The sequence below is a fragment of the Passer domesticus genome, chromosome Z, assembly GCF_036417665.1.
Source record: "Passer domesticus isolate bPasDom1 chromosome Z, bPasDom1.hap1, whole genome shotgun sequence".
NCBI lineage: Eukaryota > Metazoa > Chordata > Aves > Passeriformes > Passeridae > Passer > Passer domesticus.
Window position 1 is genome coordinate 68,223,540 of NC_087512.1, and position 17,171 is coordinate 68,240,710.

Consider the following 17,171-nt stretch of genomic DNA (forward strand, 5'->3'; position numbering starts at 1 on the left):
AGTGGCAATGACACTGCCCTATTGTTCTTCACCGAACAAACAGGCACTGCCTTATTGTTCTTCCCCTACATACATACCTTTGAAAAAAGATTTCTCTGTTGTGTCACCTTTTTGACCATGAAAACAAGAAACTTTCCTTTGCTATGTTTTGGTAGAAATGTTGAAATAGAATTTGGTAGAATAGAAATAGATTTTGGTAGAAATCTTGTAACAAGATTGGCATTTGCTAACCAGTGTCGCCCCATAAACAGCATGGCCTGAGAACCTTAGAATCGCTGTATCCTTGGGAATCTGTTTATTTTTGATGGAATAAATGTGCGAAACCCAGAGTCTTGCAAGGTATTTCTAACAGGTGAAAAATTTGGTAATTTGGTTAGGCTGGTCTCTGTGTTTCTGCTCTTCACAAGTGTGCACATAGTCCTGTCTGCTTCAGCATGGGGAGAATCAAACACCCAGAGCTCCAGTGCCGCCTCCAAGATTCTGGCAGCTGTCAGCCTGATTCAGAAGTGTGTTTTAGTTCTCTTGCAATAGCAGAGGTTTGAGAGTCTTTTCCTCATTTGTGTCCAAACTCTCTTGTTCAGCATTTATGTCTCATATATATCGGTAAGAAAAGGGAATCCAGAAAGCCATTTTGCCTATGAAATGTAAATTCAGACTTGGGCATTCATATTTTGGCCAGACACATGCACTCTGTGTTTCAGCTGCTAAAAAATGGGTAACAGCCATGACAAAACCCATTCCTTAGAACTGCAGGAATTAATCAAGGCTGTACTTATCCTTGGGAATCAGGTAATGCAGGATTGAGCTCCACTGTTGGTTCTTTCTAGCTTCCTCTCTAGGCGGCTGAGAATAGCTGCAAGACCTAGGAAGGAAGGATCCAGTGCACGGAAATTCTCAGTGTTTGCAAGAAATGTGTTAAATGTAAGCTCTGTTTGCCAGTCTTTACCACTTCATTGCCAGTCTGAGATGACAACAGAGAATCTCACTTGGATCTGACAATCCGCATGATTCTGTATTTGGGAAAACTTTCAACAGAACTCCTGAGCAGGTATAAAGAAATAATTATTATTTTTTAAAATTTCCAAAAGGCCTTTATCATCCTTTGCAACCTGTTTACCAAGCCAATTCAGGTCCAATTTTCTAGTTGCAATGCGCCTGAAAGAATGTCTTAACATGCTAACAACAATTTGAGTGCTGAAACTCAGAACAGGTAAAACCCCATAATAATACTTGGGCCGAGAAACAAAGTGGGTTTCTTCACTTTTCATGTCCAGTGAGAAGTATTCACACACGGAGTTGCTTCCTTTGTTCAGAACATTAAAAGGTCTGTATCCTTTGTACCCAGCTGCCTGATTTCATTAACAATGTAGAAATTTAGAACATTAACAGCCCTCCATTCTTTTATACAATTCCTGACTACTTATTCAAGACTAGTTGTGCTGCTTCAGCTGCTGGCAAGGACAGCATGGGGCATTAAACAAGCTCAGGGAACCAGTGCGCATTTAAACCATCCCAGCAAGAGGGTCTATCTGGGAGCTAAACCAGCAACATGAGCCACTTTACTGGTCCAGTTAAGGGTCTGTACGGAAGAAAGGAGTTGTGAGTCACCGAAATAAATGTTTGCTATCCTTATTTGGACAAACTTGGACTGGAATCAGCCGCTCAGCTCAAAAGCTGGCAGGGACATGCATGCAAGCACACATGCACAGAGGAAATGAGTGAAAAGGAAGCACTTCAAAGCAGTGGAAACCCAGGAAAACCTTTTCAACCTAACTGTTAGATGGAGTAGGCGTCCAGCCAAATCATTAGTGAAAGGTGAGATTAGTGCAGTGAAAGGCCTGTGTCAAGTCTATGTGTTTCTACATCTTACACTGGTTCCTTACTTAGATTTTTCTAGACTCATCATACCAGAATACTTTTGTACAAGCACTGAGAGGCAATAACTCTCCTATAAAGCCTATAAAGGTAAATTACAGAATTATGTGATCATATGTCTGTCTGCAAATACCAACCCAATACTTGAAGTTTTGGACTCAAAATTATTATAATCAGGTTAATGAAATTAAATTAAATAAAAGGGGAGACACTCATCAAATTTAAAAAATTACCTAAAAGGAAAAAGGAAATATATACCACTTCAGTCACCCCATAGTGTCTCATTTGCTTGTTTTATTGAATTGTCACCAAGAAGGACATTAGTACTCTTACTTGTGTATGTCACTGCTGTTTTAACAATTTAGATGACTCATCTTGAGGAAATGGAGCGAGAGACATATATTTAGCTTTATATTGCACCATTGTTGGAAGCCATTAAGGTTTTCTAATTTAAAATGCAACAACAGGTAAAACATGTTGGCAACTGTCCTTGAAAGGGGTGGGGTGGGGATGGGTGGGTGACTGATCTAACTAAAGAGAACAACTCTGTCATTGAAATAATGAAAAAAGCTTTTTTTTTGAATATGGATTTTAAATGTGAGAAGTTCAACAAGGGGCAGAATGTACTCAATTTAACTCAACTTCAAGTAAGTAAAGAATACACAGAGGCTTGTCTCATCGCTGGGGAAAAGACAAAGAATTTGCTGCAGATCTCTCAGTATTTGATAGTGTTGCTGTCCTGTTGTAAAGGTTGCATACCTTCTTGGTGGTTTCTCACAAGCAGCACCTCACAGCACTAACACCTTCTCCTCTGCACAGCCAACAAACTCCATCTCCCCTCTCAACCACCCAGCCTGCTCTTTTATAGTACCCCTCTTAATTGGATCCAGCTGTGGCCTATTAAGGGCAGGCTTGCTCTTCATTCTTGATAATTAGCACAGCTGTAACTCTTTAGGGGTGAGATTACTTTCACCACTATCTCTAGTCTCCTACCTTCTATCTATCCACAGATAGTGCAATACACTAGAACTGAATAATATAATTGGTGTCTAATTGGAACTTTGTCGTTGGTGTTTTAAGTTGCAGTTAAAATAGCATAGTAATTTCTAATTTGCTAATATTTTTCTTAGCACTGGGTTGTAAGTGTAGAGGAAACAAGTTTTTCTGGATTGCCTTATGCACAGTCTATTTATATATAGATCACTTAGATTTTTTTTTTCTTTTTTCTTTTCCATTTTGTTCTGATGGTAGCTGATGTCCTTGGCGATGGGTTTCTGAAAGCATATTTCATGATTACTTTTGTCTTTTTCTCTTGCTCTTTGGAGAGCTATAAACATCCTGTAGGCAATGGGTGGTTTGGGTGGAACAGTGAACTGAGGATTGTGCCATTTGCCCATCACCTACCTGCTAAATACATTTCAAACTTTGAGTTCACTGTTGTGAATCTCAGTCTCTTACACTTTCTGCTTTTTGGGGCATAGTCTGTGTGATCAAGATATGGACGAGTGATAAAGAGTCCAACTGAGTAAGAAGGAAAAGCATCTTCTGCAGCTCAGGACAGCACCAAGGCAGAAGATGCAGCTTGGACTGCTCATCAAAACCAGAGAAGTGTACTCAGGGAAAGTAGAAATCTCCTTAGATATTACATACTAGAAGAGTATGTTTTGACTATAGTATTAGCAGATAAAATATCAATGTACATGCGCTCAATAGCTGCCTTTTTGTATCAGTGCAGACTGGAGTGGGACATCTTTATTTTGGAGACAGAAAATAATAAATGTTTTGAAAAGAAACTAACTGTAGTTGCTGCTAAAAGCTGCTTTTGCAGGAGAGATCTGTAAAAAGCAGGAAACCTACTATCAAAGCTGAAAAATAATTAAACAATAATTCTTCAGGTCCTTTGACCTAATATTCAAATGCATATCATAGCTCTGGATGAAAGAAAATAACTGCGTAGAGAAGTGACACAATTCTCACAGATTGCCCACTACATCTTAATTAGACTATCTTCCTGCTTTCAGGAGTTTAACGTGAGCTGTTGTAACACTGACAGTAAGATTTCTCATATCTTTTCCTCTTGTTTTTCTCAACCTTGTTCTAAACATTAGTTAAATGAGCCTGTGATGCAGTGATGAGATGCAGAAGAAACAAGAAAGATTTGCATCTGGGTCACCATTTTTTCTTTTTATTTTTTTTCTCCATAAAGCCACATTTTTATCAGTTTGACTGGGACAATTCTGTGGCTGTGAGTACAGACCTAGAGAAGGCTGCTTTGAGGAGTATTTGATTGTAGAAAGCAGTTTGTGTAGTAGAGTAGGTCTGCATATTACACTGTCTTGGCTCTGTCTGTTTAGGCACAGATATGTAGCAGTTGTCAGAAGTAAATTACTACCCAAGGTATGTAAAACTGAAAACTAAAAATTTTACAAAACAAACTAAGATGAGAGCAGCACTGTAACTATATCACCATACCAGATCTCTACCCAAGCCAGCTGACATAAAGAGAGAAGTGTTGGCTGTTGGGCTGTTTTCAGATCTCAGCAAAAAAATAAGAAAACTCCAAAATTAAAATAAGTCTATATGAAAATCCAACACAAAATATTAAAAACTCATAGCAAATATTGCCAAAATCTGTGTGTATGGCAAATGACCTGAAGATGTTAGAGTTCTAAAATTTTTCTTCATATTTTGAAAGTGTCCAATATTATCTTCCAGTACAAAAAGTACAATGTGGCTTGCTCAAAAGTAATCTTGTGTAAAGCAGCCATGTTTCTTTTAGTCCTTAATTATGAATAGTAAGTTATTATTCTTGGCAAGAAGAAATCTAAACAAATATGCCATAGGTTCCAAATAAAGATAAAATTTTAATGTTTAAGCCTATTTGAACACTAAAAAAGTGACGAGACCTCTGCAGAAATAATAAAAATCAGGAAAAGGATAGTATGTGTGAAGAAGGCATAAGGATTTTACCAGCCATAAAAGGCTTCAAAAATATTGCAAAACATTTTGCAAAACCCAGAGCAAATATGTGCTACAAAAAAAAAAAAAAGGCAATTCACATGGAAACAATGGAAACATACTGCTTACAGAGATAGGAAGATAGGAAGCATTGCTTAGAAATTAGCATCTGTTGTCAGCTCTTCTGGAGGGGCACATCCCTCTTATTTTAGGGACACTATAGCCTCTTCACTGTTGTATTGAGAAAACCACCTGTTCTTCCAAATAATCTGACTGAGAGCAAATGTGACCTGCTTAGTTCCCAGACTTGGCCAGGGTCTTTTCATCTGAATAGCTGTTCTGCACATCAGTTTTCACCTGTAACATGCTTCCAGCTTTTTCAAACACTCAGTCTTAGTAAAGGTGCACACAGTAAAAAAGTAGATTTCTGCCCCAGTTACACAGAGATGTATGATGTGATTTGCTTTAATGAGAATTGGCCCCCTGGGCCATACATTAAAAAGTGTGTTGTCTTCTGTTTCTGTGTAAGCACTTAGCTGGCAACCTACAGATAAACAAAAGGTTTTTGTGTCCCAGTTTGAATACTGCAGCATGAAGAAGAAAAGAAAACTCTAACCCACCAAGCTCAAGAGGAAACTGTAAACTCTCCATACAAATAAGCTTCTTTGAGGCATCATTTTCAAGTGTTTGAATTATGTTATAAAGTGGTGAATTTCAACTGATTCCATGAGGGTCCTATGACTCTCAAAATATTAATTTCCTAAAATGAAAACTGGGTAGAGCAAAAGACCATGTCAGTATTTTAATAAAAAGAAAAGAGAACATTGGAGCTTGCCTGTGAGCACAACTGAAGGAATCTAGGAGGGAATAAGTTTTGTCAAAGCTCTGACATTGGGAAGGGTTTCAGTTAGGATGTCAGGTTTTTAGTTTCCTCTGTGAGCCATATGCAAAGGGAAACAAAAATGCATTAATTTCAATGCATAGGGAAATACTTGCTTATAGACTACAATGAAATGCAGTACCACTACTAGAAACATGACATGACAGTACTTTTCAGATATTTAGAGTCTATGAAAATGATAATTTATGCATCTTTGTTCTTACAGTCATCTATTACTGGGATTTCTGAGTGCATATATGCCTATATGGGTTTAGGGAAGAAGGATTAACATAGATTTTTAAATAGTGTGTTGATTGCCTTGTAATCACAGCAAGCCTTTCTATATATTAGAGTTCACAATGGGAATGGGTGGAAACTAAAACTTGTTAGAGCTTATGCAAAAAAGGTTTAGTGGTAAAAATTATTAGAAAAGGAGTAGAGAGCAAACCAGAAAACTAGGTTACGCTGTAAGGACTCAGTGCAGTTTATAATTAGAGTGCTGTATGCACATCTATATTCCCTTCTCTCCACTCCTTACCTCTAAAGGGCTTATTAAGATTTGATAAGATAAAAGAAAAGCAATACAGAAGGGTGGTCATGCTTCTAGAACAAAAAGACATTATGTTGACTAAGCAGTAAGTAGTAAATATTCTAGAAAATATGGTTGAGAGGGGAGTGTGATAGAGAGTTTGACAGATCATGAAAGTGATGGGAGTGGTTAAAGGGACACTGACTTTCAGTGTCAATGGAAGATCTATGGGTCATCAGGTAAAGCTAGGAGGTAATTTAAACAAACTAAAGAAGAATATTTTGCACAAGCACTTATCAAGCTATGGAACTTACTGTTGAGGGATAATGAGGTACTAACATGCTAGAGGAGTTAAAGAATTATAGACTTGTTAAGTCCCAGAGTTAAAGACTATGAGAAACTGCATGAGTGCACTGCAGGAGATCTCCCTGGGGGATAGACAGTGCCTATGCTTTTTCTTACTATTTAGTGACCACTCTCAGGGCATATGGTCTGTTGCTATACCATATGCTTTTTATAGACTACTTGAATTCTAGCTGCATCTTAAGTAAGTGAGGGAAGAAAATTGTCAAAATATTCAAGACAGTGGTATTATTTGCATTATTCCAGTATTCATCATCACTGCTTTTTGCTAATTTATTTGGTTATTTAAATGAAATACATTTTTAAATTATACTGCAATTCCACAGTTTTTGGTAATATGTACATTACTCTAAAGCAGATGAATCACCATAGAATCACAGAATCACAGAAGAGTTTGACTGGAAAAGGACCTTTAATGATTGCCTAATCTAATCCCCCTGCAATGGGCAGGGACACTTTCCATTAGATGAGGTTGTTAAAATCCTATCCAAAATGTTTTTGAACATTTGCAGTAATGGACATCCACAACTTCTGGATGTACGGACAGCTAATTAGTACAGAATGTTTAACTATTTGGTACAGATTCTGAATTTTGGTTTTATTTACAAACTAATTAGGATTAACAACTTTAAATAATAGACAGCAATAATTTATACACTAAAATTATTAGCGTCCTCTCTTTTTTGTTCAGTGGAAAGACTCAGGTGACTAAATGCTAATAAGCATCTGTTGTCCAGACATGAAGAGGCTTACCTGATTAAGCATAGTGCTTGAAGATTTGGCCAAAAGTTTGAAAAGCCTCTTGTCATTATGTATGACTGTTGACACTCAAAGATAAAAGTAGGGCCTGACTTTTCAAATATTTAGACTGCTTGCCAGGCTTCTCAAAACTCAGTCCTTAAGGTAAAACTCAATATTGTTCAGAAGTTTAAAGACATAAAACTTAGGGAAAAGGGAATATTTACAAATTAGCTAGGCAATGAATACAGTATATTAAAAATTCCTCTCCTTTTCTGTTTGTACACAATCGTCAGTACCACTTCTTTTATTCTCTTTAAGAGATGTGATGATAAAATAGCAATTTAAAACCAAAAAGGAGAAATTGATATAAACATTTAATTCTCATCAGCTAAACCTGTTTTCTCTGAAATCTATTAAATATATACCTTTAATAAGTGCAGTGTGGCTCTCTTATTCTGAAATGGCTTAAAGTCATGTTTGCATACAGTAGTCCAAAATATTCATAGCTTTCATTTGTGTGATATTAAATCTTAAAAATTAAATTAATCCACAGCTGTTTGTTGTTCCCAGTTTCAAATCAATAATAATTAGATACTCAAAATTTTCAAAGAAAAATTAATGAACATCATTAATGGCAATCAAGAATCTCTATCCACCTACCCCTGTTACATAATTTCTGTCCTTCTGTTAACAATTATTGATTTGCTTTGGCAAATGGAAGGCCTGGTAAGACTAGCAACAATGATTGCTATTCAGCTGTAACTGGTGGAGAGATCCCAGGTTCTATTGCTGACCTGAAATGCCCAGGTTAAGTAAAAAAAAAATCTTGTGTGCTTAAAAAAGTAACTTTATCCCATACATTGCAGGTGTCAGGTCTGTTCTTTTAGGACTTATCTGAGCCTCACACTAAAGACATGCTATATCAAAATAATTTGAAATTACATGATTAAATATCCTGATTAATTTCACCAGATGTATATGGGGCATCTCAAATTATCTTTTGTGGGGTTTCCACATGTGGTGTCCTTAAACTAACAAACAAATATATACAGTTTTAAGAGCTGTTGGATAGCAGTCAGTATCTCAAAAGACTACAAAAGAATAATTGAAAGCATTTTTGCATCTTGTAACTGGCCACAAGTACTTTCCAAATTACTTCCACTTGAGGCCAAACAACTGGTGCAGTCATCCGGCTTGTAAGGAAGGCATAATTAGAAAAAAAAAGATCAATAGAAACGTACCTAGCTGAAGTATCTAACAGATGTTTCTGATGATAAGGAATTAGACAGTATAAAATTTATGGGACATGGCAGTAGTGAGTATTTTTATGTGTGCCACACTGGGAAAACCACTACTAATTATGATATATTTATTTTGTTGAAGTCCTTGTAAAAATGCAGAATTACTACTGTACACTAAAAATTCAGTGAAATATCTGGACAAAGCCATGGCCTAATACTTTCAGTGAGCCAATAACTCCTATGACATTTGTGAACAAGCAAGCCCCAAAGATAAAAAAGCAGTGAAAATAATGAGAATTTCTGCTTTATTTTTCCTACATCTCATTTGTAACTCAAAGTTCTAGTCTAATGCCCAGTGTGAAAGCCTTCTGTGTGTTTTATATTGTCTTTTGAATAAGCTTTTCTGTCTTTTTCTCTTGGTACCTTAATGTTTTTTCTTCAACAGAGTTAACTTCACCTATTGCAACCTTTGTCTGGCTAACCTTCAGAACTGATTTGCCTCCTGTTTCAATGATAGCGAGATTTGCTTTTTTTGGTCACTATTCAGAAAGCTTGGATTCCTGTTTTTCACATCCTAAAAGATATTTGTCCTTATTAGTAGTGGTTTATTGATTATTAAGTCAGTGGCAACATTCTGACCTTAGCATATTTGCTATATGCTCAGGTCAGTACTTCAGTTTGAGGTAGAAACTTCCAAGGGTAATAGTTGACCATTATTAAATTGCACTGCCACGAACATTTTGCTCATGAAAAACACTGCTGTAAGAGCTGTTGTCATAGGATGCTCTGTGTTATTGCCTCCTAGTTAATTCTCATGTCAATTGTGCTCTTGTTAATACATAAAGTTTTAATTTTTTAACACATTTTTGCTGTCTAATTTCCAAAGGAACTGAAAGTGCAAGAGACCTACAGAAAGACAAAGGTAAAGATCAAAAAGGCTGACACCACAAAGTAAATGAAAAAGATGAGATTGGTGAGGCTCAATCTGTAAACAATGGCACCTAAAAAGCTCACATTGTCTTCACAACCAAAACAAGTACAGTTTTGAATTGGATTTGGAAGAGAAGGATTCAGTAGGACAAAGAATATTATTGGTCTTTATGCTATTGAAGATGAGCTTACTTTACTGAAAACCGTAAGTATTTAGTATTTTTCCTTTAAAGTAGCTTTTTATATGTTTCTAAAATAATGACAATGCTTTCAGTGTAGACCACATGTATTGCATACACTGTAAGTAAACACAGTTTACTTGGGCATAGGAATCTTTCATGTGATAAAAAATATGATAGGCATGCTAATAGGAATACAGCTACAGCATGAAAATGGAAATGGAGCAATGAAATTTGTAAAGTGCTCCAGTTTCTGTATGGATTACAGCAGAACCAGGGCTGATTTAAAGATGAATACTAATGTGAGAAGAAGCAGGAAGGCAATGTCTGATTTAAATGAAGGACTCTCCAAGCTCTATTTCAAAATCTATGTATTCTGTCTGTGACTGTCAAGCATCCCTTTGTATTGCTGATACTAAACTGTGCACTTCAATATTAGATGTACAGTGAAACTGTATACTATTTTTAATAGTTTGCAAAGGAGGCCTGCAAAGGATAATATTTTGTTAGAAGAAGAAGTCTATCGATGCCTTGAAGTGCCTACCTAGAACAGAGGCTAGACAGAGAATAAAGTAGATATTTATTAAAGGTCTTTTGTAGGTACACCTTGGGCAGTCAAAAGCCTCCGAGAGGGGCTAGACCCAAGATGTGGACGGTGGTTCTGAGTTTTTCAGACAGATTTAAGTTTGGTCTATTTGCATATCAGAGGCCAATTGTCCAATTACAGCTTCAGGTAATGAAGTCACATTTGACCAGTTTGCTCCACTGCAATTCACTTTTGTTCATACTTTTTGGGGCCTGAGGCCATGATGGTCACCTTGGTTCTCAGGCCTGGAAGGATTGTTTTGTCTGAGCAAACAGTGGGGACAGCTTACTAACACTGTATATGGAGTTCAGAGTTATACACTAATGCAGATCTGAAAAATATAAAAGCTAAAATCCTAAGGTATGACTAGTTCATCACTTTTTCATGATTTACTGTAAAAAGACGGTATGTAATGATAACCTATACTGCATCATTCATGTTTCTCATAAATTGAATTAGAGCAGCTCTCTGGAGAATTAATTTCTTGTTGCAACTGTACACTTCTACATTTACCCTCTTCTGCTAAAGACTGATCAGGGTAGTAACTTTAATGTGCCTCCTTGTGTGCCATTTATGCACTTACATTTGAATCCAATCCAGAGCTACAGTCCAATTACCCATGAAATAGCAATGGTGAAAGCAAAAGTCTTTGTACTTTTCTACTTTCTTAACAGCGTAATTCATACTCAGACTGCAGGGTCTGTTTGCCAGAAGTAATTTTTATTAACATCATACATTTGTGAAACTTCTAGTTGGTTGCAACTTCATAATGACTTTCAGTTTATTTTTGCTATGATATCACAGCTTTCTTCTCAATGTGGTATAATTAGGATTTGATTTTGGGACAGTGCCCCCAGTGAGGTAAGAGTCTTTAAAAATTCCATATATTTTATGGAATTAGGACCAAGAATACTATACAATTGTTCTATGTATGGGCATTCCTCTGTGTAGCAATGGTAGAGAACATAATCTGAGAAGAAGAGAATTTACTGTCTTAATTCCTATATAAAGAAACACACAATATGAATGGTCTGCCCAGGTATCCAAAGAATAATTTGTAAACATTTTGAAGGTGGAGCTTAAGAAGCAAATTCTCCCTGATAATGTTCTATGGGAGTATTTCTCAGAAACATTTTCTAAGGATGTTTCCCTCACGTCTCATGAAATGGCTTGATGGATACCATATGGCAGAAATTCCTCATTTACTGGCAATGCTTTTTGCAACAGGTAGCTTGCTTTTACTGAAACACTGAGTTAGGCCCTGAGTGAACAGATATTTAAAGGAATGCAGTGGTTCAAGACTGGAACAGTTTTTTTTTTAAATATAACTTTAAGATAATCAAATATATTACCTTTTTTAATGATATCAACACTGACAAGTGGGAAAATCTGTGTGGAGTTACACTGACATTGAGGTCCTCAAGGTTTGAGCCCCTCAAGACCTGAATCAGACTTTGCAATTTTTTTTCAAGTTAATCACTAGCTATAGCTAGACAGCCATGACTAAGCAATTCCATTGTGAACATTGTATGCTTGGCTAATCCTTTGTTTTAAGTAAAAGGGAAGGCAATCCCAAGATGAATGGACTATCTGGATGAAAGCTTCCAGGAATGAAGTCAGCAGAACTGAGCTGACTAAGGTAATTCAGGCATTGGGAGATCACGTCCAGCAAGACATGGACCACCCAAGAGAGACTCAAATGGAGGGAAGAACTGCTCAAGCAGACTAATTAGCATGAGAAGTCGGAGTTGTAACAAGTAGGGGTTTGAGTACTAACCAATGAAATAATTCTGTTATCTGTAACCAGAGAATCCTCATGCCTTTGTTAAAATGTAAAAATAGTGTAAAATTTTGGTGATCAGGAACCCAGACTTTTGTGAGTTACCATTCAGCTCCCTACTTTGCATGTAATAGAATAAAAAATTAGAAATACCTCTCCCTGCAATGTAAATTGGCACTTTGTACTAGGTAATAAGCCTGCATTTGTGACAACATTATCACTGAAAGGATATAATAACCAGATAACTTGCTTTGGTGTTCTATACAATGTGATTTCTTTTGTTTTTTTGCAAGGTATTCCACTAGAATATTTCTAAAAATGCTTTGGGTGGTTAATATTTTTGACATCATAAAATACTTTGGCCAGGCAGTGTGCTGGGCATTGCTCTAAAACTTAGTGTCAATGATGAATCCAGCATATTTCTATAATTAGAAGCCAAGCCTTTACTGTGCAAGTTTGTGATGTAAATGACTCATATAATCTGTGAAGCTACTGCAGAACTGGCAAACAAGGAATTTTAAGAGATGTCATTGAAAAAAGCAAAAATTACTTGATGCTTGCCTCATCATATATAAACATAATTTTCCAAAAGGTTTTTGAACATATTTGCACACAGTATAACTAATGCCATGACTAATATCTATCCATGTGTGTCCACAGTGCTTTACAGATGTGATGAAAAAGACTGTGAACAAAAGTTGACCAGGTCCACACACAATAAAATAGAGGGAGGCTATAAGGAATAAAAAAGAAGTTAAATTTTTTTGCAATTACACTCCTCATAAGCTCCAATTAATTGTTTTACTAACTTGATATGAAAACAGGGATTCAGATCTGTGAGCTACCAAGTGAGGACTGATAAAACATGCATTTTTACCCTACTGTCTGTTTATCAACTGTGGAGATATTCATCTAAATCTCATTTTAAATCTTTCTGGCTGCCAAATAAGATGGTGTGCAAACTATTCCATAAACTGTGCATTTTGTCAAAATGGAGTTGAAAAAACTGTTTTATTCCAAAAAGGGGCCTGTGAAAATTCTAGGAACATTTGCAGTAGAAATGCTCAAGTCTGTGTTGGGGGAGGGAGGAGAAATATCTAACTGCAGTAGCTAGCAACTTCTAACACAGAGAAAACAGTTATTGTAGATTTTGCAACATTAATAGTGATAGGGAAATGTTTTGACCATCTTTCCTGTAATCCAGTGATGAATCTTACAGTATTTCTTCCACAGTGCTTCACCTTGAAGTAGAGTATATTTTACAAAAGACAGTTTTTTCCTCTGACTTTCTTTCCTCTAGGAATCACATAGGCAGCCCAGAATTCTTTTGTGTTAATAGTTTTTATACTTGACGCCAGTGTATTCTAGTGTACTATAATGTGTTTCCTTCTTGAGGAAAGTATCCAGGTGCTCTGTAACCAATGATACATTAAAAAAATAGCAAATTTAAAATACCCGCAAGGTGATTTAAGTTTAACCTAGTTGAAGATACTGTCAGAAGTGCCATGTGGCTCTAGATGAAGTGCAATGCTCCCTGACAGATGAGTAGCTAATGCAAAATTGAGTCCAGTTACTTTTTCATTTTATGTTTTTATGCTGCCCACTGCTTTCAGGTAAAAACAGTCTATTTTAATCAAATAGCAAAATGAGGAGTATAAGTAGACAAATTATCTCCATTGCTGGTAAATCCTCTGTGTGTTCCCAAAGGTGTTCAGTGTGACACTGAGTTTGATGATATATTTGCTCCAAGTGGTGTCCAAAAAAATGATGCGGGCAAGTTTCTGTTTCTATCATGTTTTTTAAAATAGACATGAAGTAAAATGTTTATGTTTACCTATGTTTTAAGGGTTTCCAAGACAGCCTCTGTGTGTGTGCATACGTACCAAAATATGCTTTGTTTTTGTCCAGTCTTCAGACACACTATAATTAGAGTGGTTCAATAGTAAATCACATAAAGCCCTCTTTTTTCAGTAACAAATATGTCTGAAAACATTTATAAAGGTTTGAGACCATATGAAAGTTCAGAGTTGAATGAACTTGAAGTCATGGGGAAAGTATTAGACTGTACATTACAGAACGTTGTTATAAAGGCATTATTGCCATAATATACCAGGGAATTTTTATCCAATGTTTGAAGTTTTAGTGCTGTGGGATTCTTGGGTTGAATTTTGTGACTGTGCTAGAAAAATATAATTATAAATTGTAAATGCTTTTGTATTTTGAAAAGAGAAAGTAAACATTTCCCTTGCCCTCAGTTTTCCAGTCTGTATAATTCAGTGATGGATATGAATTTTCAAATCAAGGCTCTTCATGTTTTATTCTTAACTTATAATTAGAACAAAAAATGTTCTAATATTTGTTCTAATATGGGCAATTTGAAATATATTTAAATCAGAGCTCTTCTTATATTAGGTCTACAAGTGATACACTGTCACACCAAAAGTTCCAATTTATAATATGGCCTCAAATCATGAACACCAGTGGTACAAGTCCACTATGACGTTTTTTGATAATTTCACATCTGTGTAGGCTGACCTAAATCTCAGTCCCCTACACTTTCAGTCACACAATGCCAGCACAGCTGGATGCTTTTCTTGCTGGGTTTCTCACTGTCAAATTCCTGATGTTCTTGCCTGCTAAGCTCTGGAGAACACCAGTAGCTTTAGGTGAAGTGGAATAACGTATGTGCTTGCCACAGAAAGATGTCATATTGCCAAGCGTGTTTGGGGCTCTGGGTGTCGGTGCTGGTCATTAGGTAAGTTAGGCTGAAATCCAGCCTCAGTGCAAGAGATTTTGCAGGTCTGTCTGTGTGTTATTTCAGTCACATTGAGAGTCTTGGTGCCAGGGTGTCGTAAACACTCTGACTGGATGACAGGTATGCACCAAAACCCCTCTGTTTCTCTGATCCTCAGCAGGACAGAGAGAAAATGCAGCAAAAGGCTCATGTGTGCACGTAAGGACGGAAGAGATCACTCACCAATTACCTTCACAGTCATAAGAGACTTCTTTGGTAAATTAATTTAACTTTATTACAACTCAAATTAGAGTATAATAATAAGAAATAAAATCTTAAAAACATCTTTCAGCCATCCCTCCCTCTTTTCTGGTCTTAACTTCACCCAGATTCAGTACCTCCTCCCCTCAGTGGCACAGTGGGGTGGGCTGTGGTTATTTCAACACACTTTGTTATTGCAGGTCCTCCCTCCACAGGGGAGGACTTCTCACACTCTTCCACAGTGTGTGGTGTCTCCCACAGGAGACAGAAGTCCATGAACTTGTCCAATATGAGTCCCTCCCACGGGATGCAATTATTCATGCACTACTCCAGTATGACTCCCTCCCACACGGTGCAGTCCTTTGGGAGCAGTCTGCTGCAGTGCGGTTCCATGCCACAGGGTGCAATCCTTCAGGAATGCACCGCTCCAGCTTGGGACCCCCACAGGGTCACAAGTCCTGCCAGGAAACCTGCTCCAGTGTGGACTCCTCTTTTCACATGGCCACAAGTCCTGCCAGGAGCCTACTCCAGCACAGAGGCTTCCCACAGCATCCCATGCTGCTTCAGGCACCCCCACCTCCAGCTTCAGGTTCTCCATGGGCTGCAGGGGCACAGCTGTCTCACCATGGGCTGCACCTTGGGCTGCAAGAGAATCTGCTCCAGCACCTTGAGCACCTCCTCCTCTTTCTTCTTCACTGGCTTTGGTGCCTGCGTGGCTGTTCCTGTCATATATTCTCCCCTTTTCTCTGGCTACAATTTGCTTCTGTGCAATAACTTCCTTCCCGTCTTAAATTTGTTGTCCTGTAGTCACTACTGCTATTGTTGATGGACAGAGCCAGTGGCGAGTCTGTCTAGGAGCAAAGTGACACCGGAATCATTCGATACTGGGGAAACTTATGGGAGCTTCTTACAGAAGCTACTCCTGTACCTCTCTGCTACCAAAACCCTGCCATGCAAACTGAACACACAATAACAGCTGTCACCCTGTGCAATTCTGACCTGCACCCCACGAGTAAATACTGGTTTTGCTATCAGCTGTGGAGTTACTCTTGGACTAGGCCAAAAATAGTATACAAGTCAACCTAAAATTTTCTTTGGGAAGTATTTTGTATTTGTGCATCCTCATGTATAAATGTATGTATTTTGTGCTTTGCAATAAAACATGTACTTCTCATTAACTTAAAGTATCATTCTTTTATTGAGTAACTTCCAAAACTTGTATACAGTTTATTTCTTTGGTTTTGCTTTTTTTTTTTTTTTTTTTTACACATGCTGTAGGATTAGGAGTTTGTAAATTTTCCAGGCTGTTGCTCGCTAGCACTTGAATTGGTAGCACCAAAATCCATCTAAATGTTTGGATTTCTGTCTGGACTTCTGAAAATCAGTTGGAATTGTCATGAACTTGGCTCAGACCATGACACTTAATTAAAAACTGCTACGTTAAGGTGAATGGGAGAGCTGAAGTTGCTCCCACCCCAGTATGAGGAGAAATGCTGCCCAGGAATCTGCAGCTTTTGCTGAGAGTGGATGCAGTCATTGTAAGCAGTTATTGGCTTGTGCCTCTTTTGTGTTTTACTTTCTGGTCATATTTCTGTGCAGGTGTGTGCTATGATTTTGATTTTGTTGTGGTCACTTAAGGTAGTCTTTAAACTACACTGGGAGGTTATAACTGTAATATCATCAGGAGCAAAAATGTATGTTTAGCCATTGTGGGAATCACTAATCACGTGCTAATTTTCCTGTTAGTTATTTCCTAGTCCATAACACTTTTAAATTATGCTGGATTTTGTACAATGAGGACCGCCATTCTGCTGCTTCTGTGTCTCTGGATATATCCAAACAGAACGGATTATCCCTGATAGGTCTGTTCTTTAGCATAGTGTACCAGATAATGTGCCATATAAATTATTAATTGCCCATATAAATGGATCTAAATTCTTCCCCATTCCTCTGTATTGCACAATGGGAAAAGGCAGTCAGTGTAAGGTGATCTGTGGAGACTTCACTTGGAAGTAAATTAATCTACTCTGCTGTCTAAAATTGGGAAGTTTCTAGTATAGTAAACACTCAAAATCCATTGTCAGAAAGTAGCTATTCAAATGTATGATCTTTCC

The 17,171-nt window shown here is 37.3% G+C and overlaps 1 protein-coding gene across 1 annotated transcript in view; it reads left to right on the plus strand.

Annotated features, from left to right (window-relative positions):
• LOC135291252 (uncharacterized) overlaps nt 1–16,120 on the plus strand; it is a 43,677-nt gene extending 27,557 nt beyond the window's left edge. The window contains exons 5-7 of the mRNA XM_064405286.1: nt 828–1,048; nt 9,474–9,722; nt 11,838–16,120. Coding sequence (XP_064261356.1) covers nt 828–839 — 12 coding nt within the window. The 3' untranslated portion in view covers nt 840–1,048; nt 9,474–9,722; nt 11,838–16,120. The remainder of the gene's footprint in view (nt 1–827; nt 1,049–9,473; nt 9,723–11,837) is intronic.
• The last annotated feature ends 1,051 nt before the right edge of the window (nt 16,121–17,171 follow it).